This window comes from Apodemus sylvaticus, chromosome 17, assembly GCF_947179515.1.
Source record: "Apodemus sylvaticus chromosome 17, mApoSyl1.1, whole genome shotgun sequence".
NCBI classification, from domain to species: Eukaryota; Metazoa; Chordata; class Mammalia; order Rodentia; family Muridae; genus Apodemus; species Apodemus sylvaticus.
In genome coordinates this window covers 42,446,192-42,466,815 of record NC_067488.1, presented here as the reverse complement: position 1 = coordinate 42,466,815, position 20,624 = coordinate 42,446,192, and the positions used below count along the sequence as shown (strand labels likewise).

Below are 20,624 nucleotides of genomic sequence, written 5' to 3'. Positions count from 1 at the left end.
AGTTAAAAATAAAAAGATTTCCCATAACTAACTAGACTTTTTTTGGTCTGTAACCACCATTTCTGTGGGGTGTGTTCTAGGGCATCATTCAGAAGATAGTGGACAGTCACAAAGTAAAGCATGTGGCCTGCTATGGATTTCGCCTCAGTCACCTGCGATCGGAGGAGGTGCACTGGCTGCACGTGGACATGGGTGTCTCCAGTGTGAGGGAGAAATATGAACTCGCCCACCCACCAGAGGAGTGGAAGTAAGAGCCTAATCCTCCACAGCATGACTATACTGAGTTACTGTGTGTGTTAAAAATATGCACAAGAGGATGAATGCAGACGTCAGCTTTTCTACTGCTTGTCTTTACTACTTTTATGTAAAGGAAATAGACTAGTAGTTACTAACCAGTGATCCATTTAGAACACTTAGACGTGTTTCCCTTTCCATTCTTTGTCTTCTCTCATGGTCATTGTTGATCTCACTTGTTCTCAATGCTGTCTGGTATGCTTGCACTTCTGTTCTTTAAATGATATTGCTGCTTTATGAGCCAGTGTTGACCTCTGACTTAGTGGGCTGGACTTGTGGGGGGTGGGGGGAAGCAAAGCCAATGGGCCTTATCAGTGGGCTATCTAATAGCATACTTTTCCAGTAATCTACATTCGCCTGAAAAGAATGGTGCACATTTGTTCATACATGGGATGGCTGTGAGAGTGAGCTCTAGTGATTCCTGCTCAAACAGGGATGTAATTGAAATTCCCAGTAGTGCAATAGTGGTGTATGCCTTTAATTCTAGCACTAGGGAGGCAGGTGGATCTCTGTATATTTGAGGCTAGGCCTGGTTTGCAGAGTGAATTCTAGTACAGCTTGGGCTGTACTGAGAAACTGTCTTGGAAAAAACAAAATAAATAAACAAATAATTAATAAATTAATAGATAAAATATTCTCAGTCTTTTGTCCTTTCCTGGGTATTAATTTATATGAGTAAGTGAATCATTTTAATTGGAAAATCTGGAATCTAAATCACTAAGTTTTGAGAGGAGTATATCTTTGAAAAGTGGACTTCTTCCATGTTGTACCCTGAGGCAAGCCCTCAAGAAAGTCAGTAGCTGAAAAAAAGACCCTGGTCAACACAGAAAGCTAGCTTGGTTAGATGAAGCATGAATACATATAGTTTTCTGTCAGTTGTGTAGTTCATCAGAGAATGCAATTGTGTTTTCAGATTTGTCAAATCACTGGAGTGAATGAACAAGCTATTACTGAAAAGTATAATTAGATTGGTTTATAGCAACTGATAGGGAAGGGAAATTTGACTTCTAAACACCTAATCAGACCATTTAATGTTCAAAATTTAAATATCTAAATGTCAAATAAAAATAGCTGCAGATTTCTGCTTGCTACAGTTAGGTTAGATTCTTCTTTTGCATACACATCATAGAGGGAAAGTTCATTCCTGGTTAATACCTATTAATTTTATGCTCAGGTTATTTATGCTCTGGGAGTATCACTCGTTTTGTTTTGTTTTGTTTTGTTTTGTTTTTTGGATTTGGTTATTTCGAGACAGGGTTTCTCTATATAGCCCAGAGTGTAGCTCACTCTGTAGACCAGGCTGGCCTTGAACTCAGAAATCCACCTGCCTCTGCCTCCCAGAGTACTGGAATTACAGACGTGTGCCACCACCGCCCAGCAATATCACTCTTTTTAACATCAGATTTTTTGTTCTTTTAAGCCTATTTATTTTACCATAAATAAAATAAGAGTAGGGGTTAATATTGCCAAAACAGGATTAGATGTTTGAAAAATTAGTAATTCATGAATGTGGAGTTTAATATTGCTGAAGGCATTGCAGAGAGGACCAGAGGAAGCAGGATCATATGCATGAAGAATAACATCTCAATTATAAAAATGTTATAACCTCTCCTCTTCCCACCCTCTGTCTAATGTGCTATGTATGTGTGATGTGTATTTGTGTATGCTTGTGCTTGTGCCTGTGCTCCCCATTATATCTTCACATACCCTTGGATGGGGTACAGAGAAACTAGTAAGCAAACTACTCCCTCATTGTGCAAAATGCCTAAAGATGTTGGACAGAGAAGAGGAGGGGCGGTGGGGTGGGAAGTAGTAGTAGGTCAAGGGTCTTTCCAAGGCAGTGCTGGGAGATCCCTGAGTGTCCAGTTGCAGCGTCTGAGTCATTTCTGCTCAAAATGTTGTATAGCTTCTCTACATGGAGGGCCAGCTCCAGAGGTTTTGCCTCCTCTGTAGTCTGGCTCCTACTGCTGCTTTCCTTTTGCTCTGATGGCATTTGCTTCTCTCAGGCTTCAGCTTTCACTAAACTTTGAAGTGTAATTTGAAAGTGCTTTTGTTAACCTAAATTGGGATCTGAATCTTTTCTCATGATGCCTTTAGTAGTTGTTGAGTAAACAAACTAGCCCTCCATTCTTTCCGACTTCCTCTGGTGTCCCCTCCTCTGCTTTTACAAAAGCTTCACTTTTCACTTGCCCCATTTGAGCCTCGAGCTTTCTAGTGACTTCCTTCCTTCCTTCCTTCCTTCCTTCCTTCCTTCCTTCCTTCCTTCCTTCCTTCCTTCCTTCCTTCCTTCCTTCCTTCCTTCCAAGATTTATTTATTTATTAGATGTAAGTACAGTGTAGCTGACTTCAGATACCCAGAAGAGGGCATCAGATCTCATTACAGATGGTTGTGAGCCACCATGTGGTTGCTGGAATTTGAACTCAGGACCTTTGGAAGAGCAGTCAGTGCTCTTAACCACTGAGCCATCTCTCCAGCTCCTTTAGTGGCTTTCATAACACAGCAAGTGTGATGCCTAAGGGTGTGACTCTTCTGCCCTTTTCCAGTGCATTTACTGCTTTTGTTTCATCTGAGTGCTCAGCTGTGTCACCACCAGTGTCTATGTTTGTTCACCTTTCTCACCCAGGAACTGTCACTCACCACTGTTTTTGGCTCTGGTTGTGCATTGGATCACATTGGTCTAGAGTAAAAAATACTTGAATGAAAATGGAGTAAGGTGATGAATTGATAATATGATTGTAAAATAAGCAGGAGGGAAAATAATATGATAGTGCTCTGGTAGCAACCGAGCTATCTCAGTAATAAAAGTAGGTCTCTCATCTTCATTATTACATTCAGATGTTCTAAAGATTGTATTTGAGCTAAAAGTTGTCATCATCTAAGTTTTGCTTGGCAGTGTTTCATGATTTTGATAGTGTTTGCATTGTCAGTTAATATGTTGGTCTTGATTCTGAATTTTCCCCATCAAGCAGAGGATTATTTAATTGTGTCTTCAGTACTGACTGTTAGCTTATTCCCCTGCATTATGAGAAGAGTAACTTATTTATTTCAGTCTTGACTTTTCTGGAATTCACTATGTAGATCAAACTAGTCTAGACTTTACAGAGTAGCCAGTCGCTGTCTCCCAAGTGTTGGGATTAAAGCCATGTGCCACCACACTGGATGAGAAAGGTAAATATTTTTACGATACTTTTCTTGCTATTTTTAAAATTCAAAGATGAAACTTTGCCCTTCAGGGATTGGTTGATGTCTTCATTCTTTTTGGAATGAATGTATGTCGTTTTCTGGCCAAACATAATGGTACATGCCTTTAATCACAGAATTTGGGAGGCTAACTCAGGAGGATTGCTCTGAGTTTATGGCTAGCCTGGGCTACCTAGTGACTTTCTGGCTAATCAGGATTTCATAGCAAAACCCTTTATCAGTTTAAACAGACAAGAAAAAGTAATGGGAAGTGAATGTGTTATAGGTTCCTACATAAACTTCTTTTTAGGCTATCTCAATATTGTTTACATTTGTCTGCTTGGAAATAACAGGTATTCAACTAGTTTTTGTTTTTGTTTTTATGAAATGTCTTTCTGATTCTGTATTTCAGATTGTAATGTCTTCATTGATACTTAATGTTAGAATATGTGTTTTTCTTACATTCCTCTTGTCAGTAACATATGATCCAGAAATACCACAGTGCTAGTTTAGTGTACTAAGTCTGTTCATACTGTATATGACTGATACTTCTGGGAAACACTATCTAGGTTGTTTTTTGATTTGAGTTTGTCTACTGTTTTATCATGATTATGTTAAGGTTATTTTTCCTTTAAAATTTGTATAGTCAAGATGTCTTTTTGTATTGTTTGTTTTGGTTATTTGGGACAGGATCTTTCTGTGTAGCCCTTGCTGACATAAAGCTTGCTATGTCAGACAGGCTGGCCTTGAACTCACAGAAGCCCACCTGCCTCAGCCTGAGTGCTGGTATTAAAGATGTGTGCCACTACTCCTGGCCAGTCAAGATGTTTTTTACTGCATTGTATTAGTCAGGGTTCTCTAGAGTCACAGAACTTATGGAATGTCTTTTTATATTGAGGGAATTTATTGTGATGTCTTACAGTTTATAGTCCAACTACCCCAACAATGATCAGCTGTGAATGGGAAGTCCAAGAATCTAGTAATTTCTCAGCTAGTTGTTTCAGCTGGTCTTCTGTAGAAGTAGGTTCCAACAGAAGCAGGTGAAGAAGAGAGTATCTTCCTTTTTCCAGTGTCCTTATGTAGGTCTCCAGCAGAAGGTAGTTGTAGACTGTAACGTGAGAAAATGATTTATTTCTAATCATTGTATTTTGTGACTTGTTCTTTAGATATGAATTGAGAATTCGTTACTTGCCAAAAGGATTTCTAAACCAGTTTACTGAAGATAAGCCAACATTGAATTTCTTCTATCAACAGGTATAAACCACTTCCTTTCATATATGCTACTTTGTTTCTTTGAATCATTTTTATTTTGTTTTTTTTTTTTAGGGTAATATTAAACCTTGTATCTGAGAGACTATAAATGTAGAGTAGTCCAGTATTAAGAGTGTTAACTCATGAGAAGTTTTTTTTTTTGTTTGTTTTGTTTTTTTAATACTTCTTGAATTTTTTTTTATGCAAGGCTTAAATGATACTTGTTCTGGCCAGGCATGCTTTTAGTCTCAGAAATCAGGAGGCAGAGGCAGGCAGATTTCTGTGAGTTCAAGGCCAGCCTGTTTGACATTTGTCCATTTTGCCCATGTCAGCAAGGGCTACATAGAAAGACTCTGTCTTGAAAAATAACACAAACTACTACCACCACCACCACCAAAGATGCTTCTTCTGTATGTGGACAGTTAGCCATGACTGCTCTTCCGTGATCGTGCTTAATCATGGCATCAGTAGATTTGTCATGTAGAAATCCCTGTCAGTGAACTTGGATAATTTTTGGCGCTAAGTTTCATAATAAAGCAAAAAGAGAATGTGAGACTTCTCTTGGGGGTGGGGGTGGGGAAGCAGAAGGCAATTACTTGTGGCATGTTGTAGTTATTTTTCTTTTACTGTCATTAAGACACCATGACCAAGGTATAGAAGAAAGATTTTATTTGTGGCTCACACTTTCAGAGGATGACTCCATGACAGTTACCATCACAGTGGGTAACATGGTGGCAAGCAGATAGATAGCATTACTCTGGATCAGTAGCTGGCAACTTACATCTTGATCCACAAGCACAAGTCAGAGAAAGCTATTTAGGAATGGTGTGGGCTTTTGAAACTTTAAAATTCAACCCCAGTGATATACCTACTCCAACACGGCCACACTTCCTAATCCTTCTCAAACAATTCCATAAACTGGGGAGCCAAGAATTCAAACATAGTGAGTCTGTGGAGGCTATTCTCATTCTACCAAATTCTACAACCTGGCCCTCATAGGCCTATAGCCATAGCATAATGTAAAATGTGTTTAGTTTAACTTCATAAGTCTCCATAGTCATCAGTGTTAACACATTTCAAAAGCTCAGTCCAAAGTCTCTTCCAAGACTCAAGGTAACTCCCTATAAAATTATTAAGCAAATTACATATTTCCAGCATAACAATGGCGCAGATTACACACTCCCATTCCAAAAGGGAGGAAACAGGGCATAATGATGAAATGCTAGACCAAAGCAAGATGGACACCTAGCAGGGAAGACTCCCAATCTGTAATGCCATGTCTTATTTCTGAGAGTTTAGATGGCTTTGCCTTGTGCTTGCTATTCATTTTGAATGTTGTGACTGGAGAGTGTCAGGCCACTGAAGAACATGTATTCCTGTCTACTCACTACACAGCAGATGTGAACTGGTGCTCTAAGAAGATAGGATCTTTCCAGTCTGTTGTCACATTTGTCTGCAGTTTACTTATTCACACCCCTCTTTTATTAAAACAAATTGTGAAGTCATATGACATGCCTTTAGAAAGTCCAGGGAACTATCTTGTTATGTTTTTGCTTGCTTTTTATGACAGTGCAACAAGTACATAATGCTTTAAAAAAAATAAAGGTGACAAGTGTTATATTCACCCACTTTCCTACGTGGATTGCTAGGGTCAGTGCTCACCCAGAGTCTCAGGTGCATTGTGTATATGTACAAGAAAATGAAAGTGCAATCAAAATCTGAATTTTGGAGATTTATAATTCTGGGTTATAAGCCCTGTCTCTTTATAATTTGTTTTTGAGACCCTCTGTAAATTGCCTTTTGATATAAAGTAGGACCATTAAAGCTTGCTCTGAATAATTACATAGATCCCAAGTGATTTATATAAAACATTAGCCCGAGGACCTGACTGCTAGTAGATTCTCCTTAAATAGTGATTCTTCAATAATCATCCACAACTTCCAGGCTTTCTGAGACAGTAAGATGCGATTATTAGGATGCTGGTGTCCACACTGGTTGAAACATTTTAACAAATTAGCTCAGTATGAGAATGAATAGGTGTGTGTGTGTGTGTGTGTGTGTGTTTGTGTGTGTGTGTGTGTGTGTGTGTGTGTGCGCGCGCGCGCGCTTGCGTGTCTGTGTTTGTGTACATACATGTATATATATTTCTATATATTTGCATATATGTACATACTTATGTATTTGAAGTATGGTATAGTCTAATTGGGATGTATTCTGAGAAATGCATTTTTGTGAAGTTTTGTCATTGTGCAAATATCACCCGGTACTTGTACAAACTAAGATGGCTATATCATCATCAGGCAGGTCTTAAGGAACAAATACTGTTTTTGTGGCCATTTTATTGACTGGAATGTTGTATATTATATGCCTATATAAGCATATATACTGAAATGCTTGATCGATCTGGTTTATTTCACGAATAAAAACAGTTCTTAAGGGAAATAATAGGAGAGTTATAGCTTTAAAATGTTTAATAAGGGAAACGGACAGTGAAGATGAGGAGCCCTGAGTTTTACAGCATAACGTCAAGATGTGTCTGAGCTCATTGGCTACAGAGAACGCTGGAGCAGAAGACAAGCAATGCTGTGATACTAATGGAGTAACAGTAGGAAAGTAGTGGACCAAGTCCATTCAGCTATATCAAGAATGCCTGTGTTTTCAGACCGCAAGTTTTAGCCTGTGAACCAACTGTTCTGAAGAAACACCTTATATGATTTTGGAGTAAAACTTTTATATGTGAGAGCATTTTTCCCTGAAGATTGTGATCATTATCTCTTTTTTGCAACTAAATAAACATTTGGCTCTAATGAGTAACTTAGAACACTTTATTGATTTTTCTTATCTCTGTAGAGCGTTTAGAAATTGCAGTTATTGACCTTCTGGACAGTTGGTTAATGCTTTGTTTATTATCAATATGGTATTGAAAGTCTGCAGTGGTACCTGCCCTGGGTGATTGAAAGACAATAAGGCCTTCCTCCTTCTAAGAAAATAGGAAGTTTGTATGGGAGTCACAATTTTAAGTGAAACTTTACTGTTTTATACCAGCAGTTCAGCAGTGAGCGTAGATAAAGGGCATTTGTGCTCAATACAGGTTGTTTTCTCCAAGCAGTTTGGTAGATAAGCAGTGATCCTAATGAAGGTAGTGTGACAAATGGGATCAACATTCTTGAACTAGAAGTAGGTAGCCTAGGAGATAATAGTTGAAAACTGGAAGTTTTTCTTGGGTAGTAGTCAACATACTTTTTCTGCAAAGAGCCAGAAGGTGAATATTTTAGGCTTCAAAGACCAATAAACAAATATAAAGAAAATGAGACTGTGTATAGCAAGTCAAGAAACCCAATTTTGGCAAGTATTTATGTTGATGTTGCTCATAATTAAATTGCATGCAGATTTTAGTAATAGATGTGTTGTGAGGGAGGGCAGACAATGTTCTACTCTAGGTTCAAAGTACACGCTCTATCTTCAAAACTGCAGATTCTTGTCTCTTAATTCTGTGAGGAAATTGTGAATGTTTCAGCTTTGCGGATGTGTTCATGCTGACAGGTATTCAGACAAGCTGGTGTCATTCATTTGTGTGTGTGTGTGTGTGTGTGTGTGTGTGTGTGTGTGTGTGTATGTGTGTGTGTGAGTGGTGTATATGTGTGGCTGTGGGCATCATGTGCCACAATGTGCATGTGGAAGTGAGAGTACAACTTTCAGGATCCCTTTCCTCTCCATTTTGAGTTCCTGGATTCAGACTCAGGTAGCTAGCCCTGTGCGGCAGCCCTTTTATTTACTCAATCATCTTACTGGCCTGCTGTTTTGTGTTTGAGACAAATACTCACTGTGGGATGGCAGGATTGTGCCACTAAATCTGGCCTCGTCTGTTTTTAGTTGAACATGTTTATTGCCAGAGTTGACACTGTTTCTTTATGTTAGACTTCAGGTGTGTTCCTTCGTAGATTTATAACAGAGTGGACAGCTAGGTGGGAACTGTGAGGTTGCACATTGGGTTTTGAAGAACATGAATTTTTGTGGCTCTTGTTCTGAGGCCCCCAAATGCTTTGGGAACTGGATTTACTACTCAGAGAAATTTTTTCTATAGTTTAGTAGATATGCAGCTCTTGCTGCTTATTTCTGCTTTGGGCTGAGTTGTTGTGACTTCAAAGCCACAGACAAGTTGAATAGTACAAAGCTGCACTGGTAAAAGGTGTAGTAATGATGTTTGCCACAGAAGCCTGGCAACCTGAGTTTGATTGCTGGAACACAGGTAAGGTGGAAGGAGAGAACCAACGCCACAAAATTTTCCTCTGATCTGCACACCTCTGTGAAACATTCATGTGCATAAAAGACTTAACATTTTAAGTTTTTTGGTATTACTTATTTTATATGCAAAATTCAGTATAATTATTGAACAAATATGTGAAAAGCATTGAGCAAACATTTAGGGGTTGATCATATTGCAAACATTCCTGTTTTCTATTCCTTTATTTCAGGTGAAGAGTGACTACATGCTAGAGATAGCTGATCAAGTAGACCAAGAAATAGCTTTGAAGTTGGGTTGTTTGGAAATTAGGTAGGTGATAATGCTACATAGTTTTTGTATTTGTTTAATTTTTAGGTATTTTCTTCCTTATAAAATTATCAGTAAAATCGTGATTAAACTGTGACATGGTCCACATTACTTACTATTATTTAGATCTGTCTTCCCTAATTGTTTCTTATTTAGCAGCCTAAAGATTCCTTTTATACACATGTCAGTCAGTGTATGTGTTTCCGGTTTCAGGCGATCCTACTGGGAGATGAGGGGCAATGCCCTGGAGAAGAAGTCCAACTATGAGGTGTTGGAGTAAGTACTGCACTGTGAGCGGCCCACGCAGACTCTGAGGGTGCTGCCTCCTAGCTCAGTTCTTCTCAGGTTTTATTTGGAGGAGAAAAAGCTTTTAAGAAAAAAATAGCGATGGCCTTAATTTTATTCACAAACATTTAAATGTAATGATAAATGTCTTACAGCTAATAATGTGTGTAGCCTAACAATATAAATACATTCATGCATACACAAATGATTTGGTTTTTAAGAAGTATACACTAAATTTCACTGAGATGATACTTTGCTTCTGTTTTACATTGAAATTCCAGTTGCCCATAAAATTGGTTAATTATTCATTTTCTCTGCAGATAAATTAAGGATTCTTTTTTTAACAACTGGAGAAATGAGAATTATTTGCTACTCATGTATTAGAGAATGTAGAACATAAAACAATTTCTAGTAATGATACTAGCTTGCATATTTACCTGTTGTTTCATTGATTTAAATGTGTGTAAGGGAAACTGAACCACAATAAGAAACTGGATCACAATAAAAGCGTCTTGATAAAAGTTCTGTACTTCATCTTGTTGAAATTAATTGAGCCAGATAGTTAATATTTATTGTATCTGAGTGAAACTCCATTTTACTGTTATTCACCACTATAGTTTCCATCTTTATTGTTATTGAAATTTTTGTAGTATTTTGAGAGATGTGCTAACATAACATCAACGTTCACTCAGAGCTCTTCTGTTGTAATGAAGACTGTAAATGGTTTTAGATTTTATTTAGACCTTCTAGGTCAGTCTAAATACTTTTATAGTATGATAGTTTCACTTTTCCCCATGCTGAAAATAGCAGTTTGTATAGTAGATATAGTCACAGAAAAAGAAAAGTAAAATATTTTGGAAAACAATTACTGTTAGTAATGGAGTCATTTTGGCTATTGGTAAGCCTCTTCTGGTCCAGTCTGTCCATCATGTTTCAAAGTGCCCAAAGCTAATGCAGCTTCTACTTTCTGAGTTTAAGACATCTTGGATTTGGTTCAACACAGTGTATGCTTAGCAGACAATAAATATGTTTATGAAGGTATGTCACATGCATTGTATCCACTAATCAATGAGACGAGTACAAAAGAAGTCATTTTCAGTAGAATTTTTACTGTCCTTCATCAGTTTTGGTCTAGCAGTTACTGTAGTTTGATTTTTGCTTTTTGTTTTGTTTTTAATTTAAAATAGATATATTTTTTAGCCTTAAAAGACTCCTTACTGCTTAAAATTCAGATTGCTAGAATTAGAGAAATTATTAAAGGTTGCTTATCAGTAGATTTTTGTTTTGTTTTGTTTTTGTTTTTGTTTTTGGTGGTGGTGGTTGTTTGAGGCAGGTTTTCATTTAGCCTGCTAGTTTTGAACATTAGATCCTCCTGCCTTCAGTCCCAAGTACTGGGATTACAGGTATTCATCTGGGTGAAGTATTTGGAGAAAGCTTTAGGTTCCAGTTCTGAAGTTAGAAATGAGGCAAGTTTTGCAGTACTGTTGTTTTAAAGTTGGTTTCTAGAAATTATAGAAAGTCAGGTAACAGGAGAATAAATTAGCAGAAGAGAAAGGATCAGGGTCTTAGCACCTTCAAAATACAGGTATGGTTTTCTTTTTTTATGAGAAATCAGAAAAATGGACTGTGAGATTCCATTACAAAGGTCAGAGCTTGTGATTTTTACTCCTGGACCAGAGGAGGAAGAATCAGAGCAAATGTGTAAATCAGATCCTTCTTAGAAGACAGGGCTGCACACTTGAATGACACAATCTGTAGTGGTCTCTGTGTGTGTGTGTGTGTGTAGTGATCATGCAGGTAAACATGGTGGCTACTGAAAGAAAGGATTTTATTTATATCCTGTGACTATAACTTTGTTCGACTCTTTTTTTATGTGTTTCACTTACAATCCCCAAGCTTTTGCTCTTTTGCCTGTGGTTGTGTCATTTGTATAGTGTCACTTACCACTTCAAAGGATTGGTGATAGCTGAGTGTTTGCATGTGCAGAGTGACTGACTCCAGGCCGAGCTTTTCTCCTCCTGCTTGATGAGAAGCCCTTTGTGGTATACAGTAGTGGTCATGCTGATGCCTGCCTGTTGGTATTAACAGAGAATTTGGTTTCATGATCCCAGCACTGAGTGTGAATTGACTGTAATCAATACTGTGAAGAGGAGAGATGATCAGCTAGCATGAAACCAAACTGTAGAGCTCTTCCAAAGAACATTGACCAAAATGACTAAGAATATAGGTGTTATCACTTGGGTTAATTTGGAGCGCCTTTGAATGGGTTTTAGGTTGTTTTCAAAGGTACTAAAATGTCCTCTACTTAGAGAAAATTTAAGTTACATTGTTAAGTGTGGTGGTGGGAATTCATATCCCATAACATTTTCTCAGTCTTAAAGACTATATCCTTTGTATGAGCTAGAGGGTTCAAGGACACTACAAGAAAATGACCCACAGAGTCAACTAACCAGGGCTCATAGGGGCTTATCAGAGACTGAGCCACCAACCAGGGAGCCTGTTTGGGTCTGAGCTAGGTCCTCTGCACACATGGTATGGTTGTAGAGCTTTGTGTTCTTGTGGAATACCTAACGTGGGAGCAGGGGCTGTCTCTTACTCTTTTGCCTGCTCTTTTGGGACCTTTTCCTCCTACTTGGTCTCCTTGTCCAGCCTTAATATGATTACAACATGATACTCCTTGTTAGGTTGATATCCCTGGGAGACCTGTTATTTTCTGAAGGGAAATGGAGAAATAGATCTAGGGAGAAGGGAGGTGGCAGGGAGAGACTGGGAGAAGAGGAAAGGGGGAAACTGCAGTCAGGATTTAATATATGAGAAAAAAATAACTTAATCCTTTAAAAATGGGTGCTGCATTTACCCATTGTAAATGAGATAAGGTTAGGTGTGGCTTCTGCCATTTTACCCAGTCTTATCATCCTCTCTGAAGAAGTCTACATCTACCCTGAGTGTACGTACCTGTTCTTTTTTTATATCTTGCTCTTCTCTTCTTCCTTATGTCTCCTTCCCCCAGTCCCCATGACCACCCCCTTAACGAACCTGTTCTTAAATGTGTATAAAAATTAAAACCAAGTGGTGGAGGGCCTCATAGTCACTTATAACTCCAGTGCACCTGGCACCTTTAATGGTTTCCATGAGTACCCACATACATGTAGCATACACTCAGGTAGACACCTACACAGATACATACATAAATAAAATGATAAATCTTTAAAGAAAAAAATATATTTGAGGCAAGATTTCTTTGTATAACCCTCCCTGTTTGTCCTGGAACTCACCTTGTAGACCAGGCTGGCTTTGAATTCAAAGAGATCCTCCTGCCTCTGCCTCCCAAGTGCTGCTGGTATTAAAGGTTTACTACCATTGCCCAGCAAGTGTTTGTTTTAAAACCTTTGAAACTGGAACTGGAGAAATGGCTAGGTGGTTAAGAGTACTTGATGCTCTTCTGAGGACCTGATGTCTGTTCCCAACACCTACATGGTAGTTCACTATCACCTGTTACTTCACTACTAAGTGATCTGACACTTTCTGTCCTCTGAGGATACCAGATGCACATATGATACACAGAGATATATATACCTAAAACACCACACATATAAAAAATGTTTTTTAAGAAAAACATAAAATAAATAAATGGATTTCTGTTCCTATCTTTTTTATGTGTCTGTTTGTTTACTTTGTATTTATGTTTGGGTTTTTTTGTAGAAAGAAAAAAATCTCAGCGTGTGACTCAGAGTGACTCAGTCTCCTCAGTACTGAGGTTACAGGTGTACACCAAGCCTGGTAGTTTTTTTTTTTTTTTTGTTTTGTTTTGTTTTTTAAGTTCATTGTTATCCTTGTGGTGTCTGAGAGCATGGTCTGAGAATTGCCTTTGATGTGGTGGCTGTGTCTTAGTGGATAAGTTAAGACCAGACCCCTTCCCACACACACACACACACACACACTGCCATATTTTATTATGTAAATACATGAAATAGACATAGAATTGAAAGGTAACTGGCTTATGTGTCTCCACGCAATCTCCACTTAACATGATCTTCTGTTTGCTTCATTAACTTTTATAACTTTCAGCCTGGCTTAAAATGTTGATTTTTTTTTTTTTTTTTTTTTTTTTTGGCTGGGGTCCAGCTTAGAGAGCTAGAGCCTTTCTAAGGCCTGGGTTCCATGCACAGTACTTACCGAATATACTTGCAGGTGCATTTATACACGTATTTTCTAGTCAACCTTCTTACCTGCGTGTCCTGAATGTCATTTCTTTATAGAACATTAAAGGCAGCACAACTGTCATGGTGGCCTTGCTGGTTTATTTTCTTGGATCTTCAATGTTTGCTTTCTGTTTGGAGGCTCCTTGTTGAATCATAAAAACAGAATGTGTATGTGTGTGTTGTTGTTATTGTTGCTAAATTCTCTTTAGTGATCTCTGTGTCTAATAATTTTTTTAGCTTTGATTTTTTTTGTCTTAGTCTATTTTCTGTTTTAGATTTTATGTGTATGAATGTTTTGACTGAATGGCTGTACGTACACCCTACACATGCTTGTTGCCTGAAGAAATCAAAAGAGGGTGTCAGATCCTCTGAAATGACACTTAACAGATTATTGAGGGTCTTTATGTGCATGCTGAAATTCAAACCTGAGTCCTTTGCAAGATTAGCCATATCCTCAGCCTTGGTCTGTATTTTCCATTTATTTCTTGCAAATTTTCTCTCCAAAAATTTTACCTGAATATAAATATTATTCACATAGCTAGATTCCTTAACTCCAGTTTTTAGATCTTTTAACTTAATATATGATGTGTGTACACTCCAGCAAGCACTTATGTTTTCTTCGTTTTCTATGTTCTAGAACTTTGGCTCAAAGCATGCTTCTTAACTCTATAGGTTTGTGTTTTCATTGGAAGATGTATGTCATTATCTCTCTAATATTCCTCTTGGTGTATTTCCCCTGAAACCTCCCAGGATCTCATTGTATAGCCTTGGCTGTCCAGAAACTCAGCAGAGATCCACTGCCTCTGCCTCCTGAATGCTGGGATTAAAAGATTGTGCTAACAAGCTCATTGTGCTGTAATAGTAATCTTTCCTGCTGGCCTGTAGGTTTGGTGTTTGTTACTAGCCATTCCCACTGTAAGTCTGGGTTTTGTGGTGCCATCTTTTCCTTCATTTTCAGTAACTCTGTATCCATATTACGTGTTGAGTTTTCTTTTGCATAACTGTCTTATGTTTTGTAGTTGATACAAATCTTGTCATACCAGGGTTGTGTTAAGTCTTCTGCTGCTCTTGACTCCCACTTAGGCCCTGAATTAATCTTAGATGGGGTGACTTGGGTTACAAGGGCTTCATTTCTGAAAATTGCAGTGGTTACTTCTGAGGAGATCCAGGGAATGTTACCATGTCTGCCTCCCTTAGTTTCCAGTTCAGTGTCTAAATGCCAGATTTATTCACCTCTCAATATACATAGCTTCAACTATGAATTTCAGTAGAGGTTCCTGTAGGACTGAGTGTCCTCAGCCAGCTAGGGCATCCTGCAGATCTGCATGTTGTATTAACTTTATTAACCAAACCATCTTTGCAGTATCTCAATCTGTTTGGAGACATTACTCGTGTGTGTGTCTGTCTGTCTGTCTGTCTCTCTGTCTGTCTGTCTTAGGGTTTCACTTGCTCAGAGTCCAGGCTGTCCTTGATCTTGGGATGCTTCAGCTTCCAAGAAGACCACCATTTCTGTCTTCAGTTTTCATGAAGTAGGTTGCTTATAAGAATATTATATTGTTTATTTGTTAGTTTTGGCTTTTTGAGCTAGTCTCAAGCTGATGTTGGACTTGCTGTATATTCCAGAATGATACTGAATTAGAGATCCCTTGCCTCCATCTCCCAGGTGCTGGGTTACAAGGCCATTGTGCCCAGTCCAAGCCTAGAAGTTATTTTATATATAGTTTTTGGTGGTAAAATTCTTTTTGTCATCTTGGTATCTTTTTTTAATTTCCTCATTTCTTGAAAAATAGGTTTGTTCTCCATGTATACTGCAGAGACAGGTCTAGGAACAGTGTTCGCTAAGGAGATGCTTGTGACTCCTGTCTGTTATGCCTGGCTTACACAGTCCCTAAGGAGCTTCCCTCCCATTCAAGGGCTGGTGGGTAGCTTGGAGCCATTCACAATTTATATACTTTTAGGTACAGGAAAAAATGTTCACATTCAGAATAGTACCTGTTCTTTACATCTTCAAGAGCCTCCACTTAGTTCCTCTTCAACATGTAAGTCGCACATAGTCTAATCAGAGGTCACAATGGCCTGTGTGCTGTAGTTTGTGGACATGCGCATTCACATGTAGAATGAGGCCTCAGGCTTCAAATAGCACCACAGATTCTAGAACACTGGAGAACATGTGGCTGGAGAGGAGTCCTCCTGCCCATACTGCTTTTCTGTCTCTTCCATTCTGGATACCCATGTGGTGTCAGTGAGGAAGGCAAGGCATTGAATTGAGGATGCAGGGGCTACAACTCTCCAAGCAAGAGCATGCCTGCTGAAGACAGGACAATTAGTGCAGAGGTGAAAGGGCTCCAGGACTGACAGAGGCAAAGGGGAAATAGAACCACTTTAGTCTATCTGAGCAGACAGACATTAAGACAGTTCTGCAGGAAGTCTCACTGACTAATTTAGCTAATTTACATATATCCATTTGCTACAATGTTGAGCAATCCCACTCTAACCTGATATTATTGACCTATTATTATCAGTGTATGTCCACCATAGTAACACTGAAGCAAGGAAGGATCCTAATAGCTTAGTGCCTGACCTGGGGATTGCAGTTTGGCAGTGTTCTCAAATTGTCCTTTGAGTTTGGTTTTTGTTTGTATTATTGCTGTGGTTTTGTTTTTAATCAGATGGTTTTAAATGCATTGAGGATATACCTTTTGGTATCTAGTAAAGTTACACTAAAAGACATGGTTCTGTTTATTTACATATGGGGTTATTATATAGGGTTTGGGCATGAGACATGAAGTTGCTGTGGAGCAGTTCCCTGGCAGGTGAAACCAGAAAACAGCATGCCAGAGCCCAGAAAGTGACTTCTGAATGTGCTGAATTGGTTTAACCAGGAGTCAATTGATTTAGGTGCTGCTGCTGCTCAGGTTATAGGTTAACGAATTCAATTGTATGGAAGGTCAACCACACAAACCACATGATTTCTGTGGTTTTGACTATAAAGTGATTGTGAAGCAACTCCTTTTTATTGATACTTTATATTTAGTTAGTTTACCCCCTTGTATCTCAGAAGAAAAATATCTGTATGTGGCCTGAACTTCACTTTTGTCCTTGGTCCTTTTCTGTCTTTCCATGATTTCCTGATCTCTTGTCTTCAAATGTACATTTCATCTTCCTGGGAAACAGTGCCATCTAGTGGACAAACTGCTAGTTCAGCACACAAAGTAGGCAGTAAATTTCAAACGCAAGCCAAACCTATTTTTTTTTTTTCAGTGTGTTTCTTGACTAAGTGTTGTGAGGTTTTTAATAATAATAGCAGGCCTGAGTTTATAGCCCAACTTATCAAAATTGTTGGGATTTCTGACATTTCTACACATTTAGTTTTTGAGCTAGGACTTATCACTTCATTTATTATTCCTTTTTCCATTGTATGTATTTCCTTGTGATGTAGAGAAGAGGAGATGTGATTAGGGAATCAGTTAATACAATTTAAAGTCAAAGAAAGGTAGGCTTTGGTAATGCACACTTTTAATCTCAGTACTTGGGCAGTAGAGGCAGGCAAATCTCTTGAGTTCAAGGCCACCCTAGTCTACAGAGTTCCAGGACAGCCAGGATACATAGAGAAACTTCCTCTCCCACCAAAAAAAAAAAAAAAAAAAAAAAAAAAAATCAAGGAGAAGAAGCATCTGTCATTTCAGATAAATTTGAAGCGTTTACTATCTACTGCTTTAGAGCTAGTATGAACCCGGGAGAGCCAGCCCTAAAGATAGGCTAACTCAAGTCGGAAGCAACAGCCAACTTTATTTAGAGCATCTAACAATTTATACTGTGAGGGTTAAGAGTCACATGAGTAAAATGTCCAGTCACAAGGGTAAGCTGCATGTGGTAGACAAACCACATATGTGAAAAACAGGTTTTTCCATAGAGGCATATAAACAAATAGCAAATAACCAGTTGTAATAAATAATCTAAAGTAAACTCTTATCTGCTACCCTTGGGAGGGGCACAAAAGCATTTTCCAAAAACAATTTTGTGTTTTTGAAGAAATTGAGATTATAAGACTCTAGTCTTTTTTTTTTTTTTTTACACAAGCAGTTAGAATTCCCCTCACAGAGCTCCATTTGTGGACTATGTTCCAGCAGTTTATTTTTTAATTAGGCCAGTTGAGGAACTAATTTGTCTAAGACTAACCTCTATGCCACACCTGAGAAAGACCAGTTTTATTATATACTGTCATTTGCTATAAGGCAAATGGGACTTTTTCAAAAAGGACTTTAATTCTATTGAAATGAATTGTAATCATAGTTTTGTACATATTTACTAAATAATTTATCTTCTTCCATGAATATGCTGATTAGTCAGAGCTTGATTATAATTGGTTCTTTCATGAACAAACAGAAGAATAAATAAGTTACTTTTGCATTCTTTCAAGTATGTTATTACTGATTGATGCTGGTATTTGTTAATATGTTTCTTTTTATATTTCAGAAAAGATGTTGGTTTAAAGCGATTTTTTCCTAAGAGTTTGCTGGATTCTGTCAAGGTAATTAGAGTCTGCTTTATCATAATCCAACATGTAGCTCTGTATGTATCCCTTTCCTACTGAACATTTGCCTTTAAGAAAGTGAAATGGTGCTTTTCCCCTTACATGGTAAAGCTACAATGGTAAAAACTGACTGTGTAAGAGTCTGTTAACTTTAGGCAAGTAAATTTTGGCAGGTTCAGTTTTTCTCCATAGAACCATGGCTTTACTTGATGGTTTTAATAAACACCTAAGTGCAAAAGTAGAAGTAGTTCACGCTGCAGCCCTGTAGCCAGGGTTTGTAAAGTCTTGAATATTTTGATACACAAAAGAAAAGGAATACTGCTTTAAAGAATCATAGTGAATTGCGAGCACTGTGTGTGCACGCCTGTGTGTGTGCTTTTTTACATCCCTGTAGGCATGTATGTCTCTGTTCTGTGTGTGCGTTTACCATTGCTGGGTCCCCTGTGTGTCACTGTGTGCCATGTCTGTGTATGTATCACCTCTGGGTCCTCTGTGTGTGTGTTTACATCACTGGGTCTGAAGTGTGTATAAGTGCTGCATTCTTTCTGTGTCATTATTTCCTTTGTGCACGTTTTCATTGCTGTATTCTACATGTGCACAGTCTAATGGTCAATCTCTATTACTACTGTGTGGTTTCCTGGTGGCAACTTTGAAAGTAGCCTCCATGTAATCCTACTCCAGCAGGGTTATCATTGGAGACAGAGGAGCTTTGAGTGCTGTTTTCCTATTCAATCCAGAGCACACCTCCAAACACCAGGTTATGGAGGGAGAACGTAGGATTTGGTCCAAGGAGGGGTCCATTTGCCAGCCTCATAGTGTAGGACATGACCTCTTATTTCTGCAACAAAGAGTCTTCTGTAGGGATAGTGTTAAATATAACAGATAAATATCTATATTTTAATACAATACTCATCAGGTAGCAATTCATAAACAACAGCTATTATTGCTTTTACTTTTTGCAATGATTTTTTCCCCCTATTACCCGAGGCCAACACAGGCTAAAGCATGCATGCTAAATAATGTTGTATTCTGGTTCAGGAAATTGGCCCATAGTCTTGGAAGAGTCCTGGCTTCAGCTTAAATCAGTGTGACTTTGGAATTTTTTTTTTCAGTTTTCACATCTGTAACATAGACATACCAGCTTCTGACATATAATGTCTGTGAGAAGTCTGCTCTGTAGATGCGTCTAGCCTGAGAAGATGTCTAATATGATACCAAGCATGCTGAAAGAGTAAGAACTACATCTCTTAGTGCATGATTGGCATTCCCTGGCACAGGATTCTTTTCTTGCCAGTAAAGTTGGACTATGTTCTCTGAATGTGGTCAGTGTTATCTAGTGGGCTGGCAGGTCACTATGTTGGTGCTGTTTCTTATGTGCAGTGTCTATGCCTGGGTGCTACCCACTTTTGGCCCATTATTGTTGTACCCTGGGGTCTGCTTCCTCCCGCTGTTCTGGGAGTTGACAGCATGGTTTCTTTTATACACAGTTCTGAATGTTATCACAGGGAAAATAAATGCAGAGAGTTCTGCAGTGCAGCAGGTCTTACAGTGAGCAGTAAGAAAGTGTGCCCTTTTCAGTATTTGGGCTCCGTTTGAGGATGCTACTGTACTTTTACATTTTCCATTAAGTTTCTGTTCTATTAGTAAAGCACTAGAAATAAGTTGTTAGGTGTCGTACCCTTCCCAGTGCCTGTCTTATTACAGAGGCCACTCTGTATATGTGGCAGAGGCTGGGAGTACAAATGTAGAAGATGCCATCCTCTACAAGTTTCATTAGATTTGGAAGGGAGGACAAAGCTTTTAATCAAGGTATGCAACTTTATGTGAGGCAGCTGTGTTCCTTGGGAGTCTTGACAATCTTCTGGAATAGGGAGAGCCTCAATTTATCTTAATTGTTCAGTGTGAAGACTACCAAGGCAAGGAGCAGAGTTCCCTATCTTAGCCTGAGACAGCCCAGGAATAAGAGGGCTTATAGAGGCATGGAAACAGGGTAAGCCACAGTGCTTACAACTTGGCGTTGCTCCAGCATGCATTCCTTTAAAGGTTGTATTTTATGTATCAGTGATTCTCAAATGATGATGCCTTTCGCCACTTTTGAAAACCGCTGTCTCCTCAGATTTTCATGTGTCAAAAACATCACAAGTATGACTGCCATCTTTGGAAGTCTAAGACACTGTTTTATGTTTATAAATAATCATTATACTGAAAACAGGGACTTGAGCACAGGCCATGGGTATCTGTGTGAGGCAGATACTGATGGACGCTCAGTGGAATTTGGTCATGTCCTGGTTCTCCTGCTCTGGCCTGTTCTCTATGCCCATGCAT

The 20,624-nt window shown here is 38.6% G+C and overlaps 1 protein-coding gene across 12 annotated transcripts in view; it reads left to right on the top strand.

The window, feature by feature from the left end:
- Ptk2 (protein tyrosine kinase 2) overlaps window positions 1-20,624 on the top strand; it is a 201,556-nt gene that overhangs the window by 81,351 nt on the left and 99,581 nt on the right. For 11 of the 12 annotated variants that reach the window (XM_052161699.1, XM_052161707.1, XM_052161701.1 and 8 more), the window contains 5 exons: window positions 81-247; window positions 4,642-4,729; window positions 9,202-9,281; window positions 9,492-9,554; window positions 18,242-18,296. In XM_052161699.1, coding sequence (XP_052017659.1) covers window positions 81-247; window positions 4,642-4,729; window positions 9,202-9,281; window positions 9,492-9,554; window positions 18,242-18,296 — 453 coding nt within the window. The remainder of the gene's footprint in view (window positions 1-80; window positions 248-4,641; window positions 4,730-9,201; window positions 9,282-9,491; window positions 9,555-18,241; window positions 18,297-20,624) is intronic. The other variant, XM_052161706.1, reaches the window with a different exon arrangement.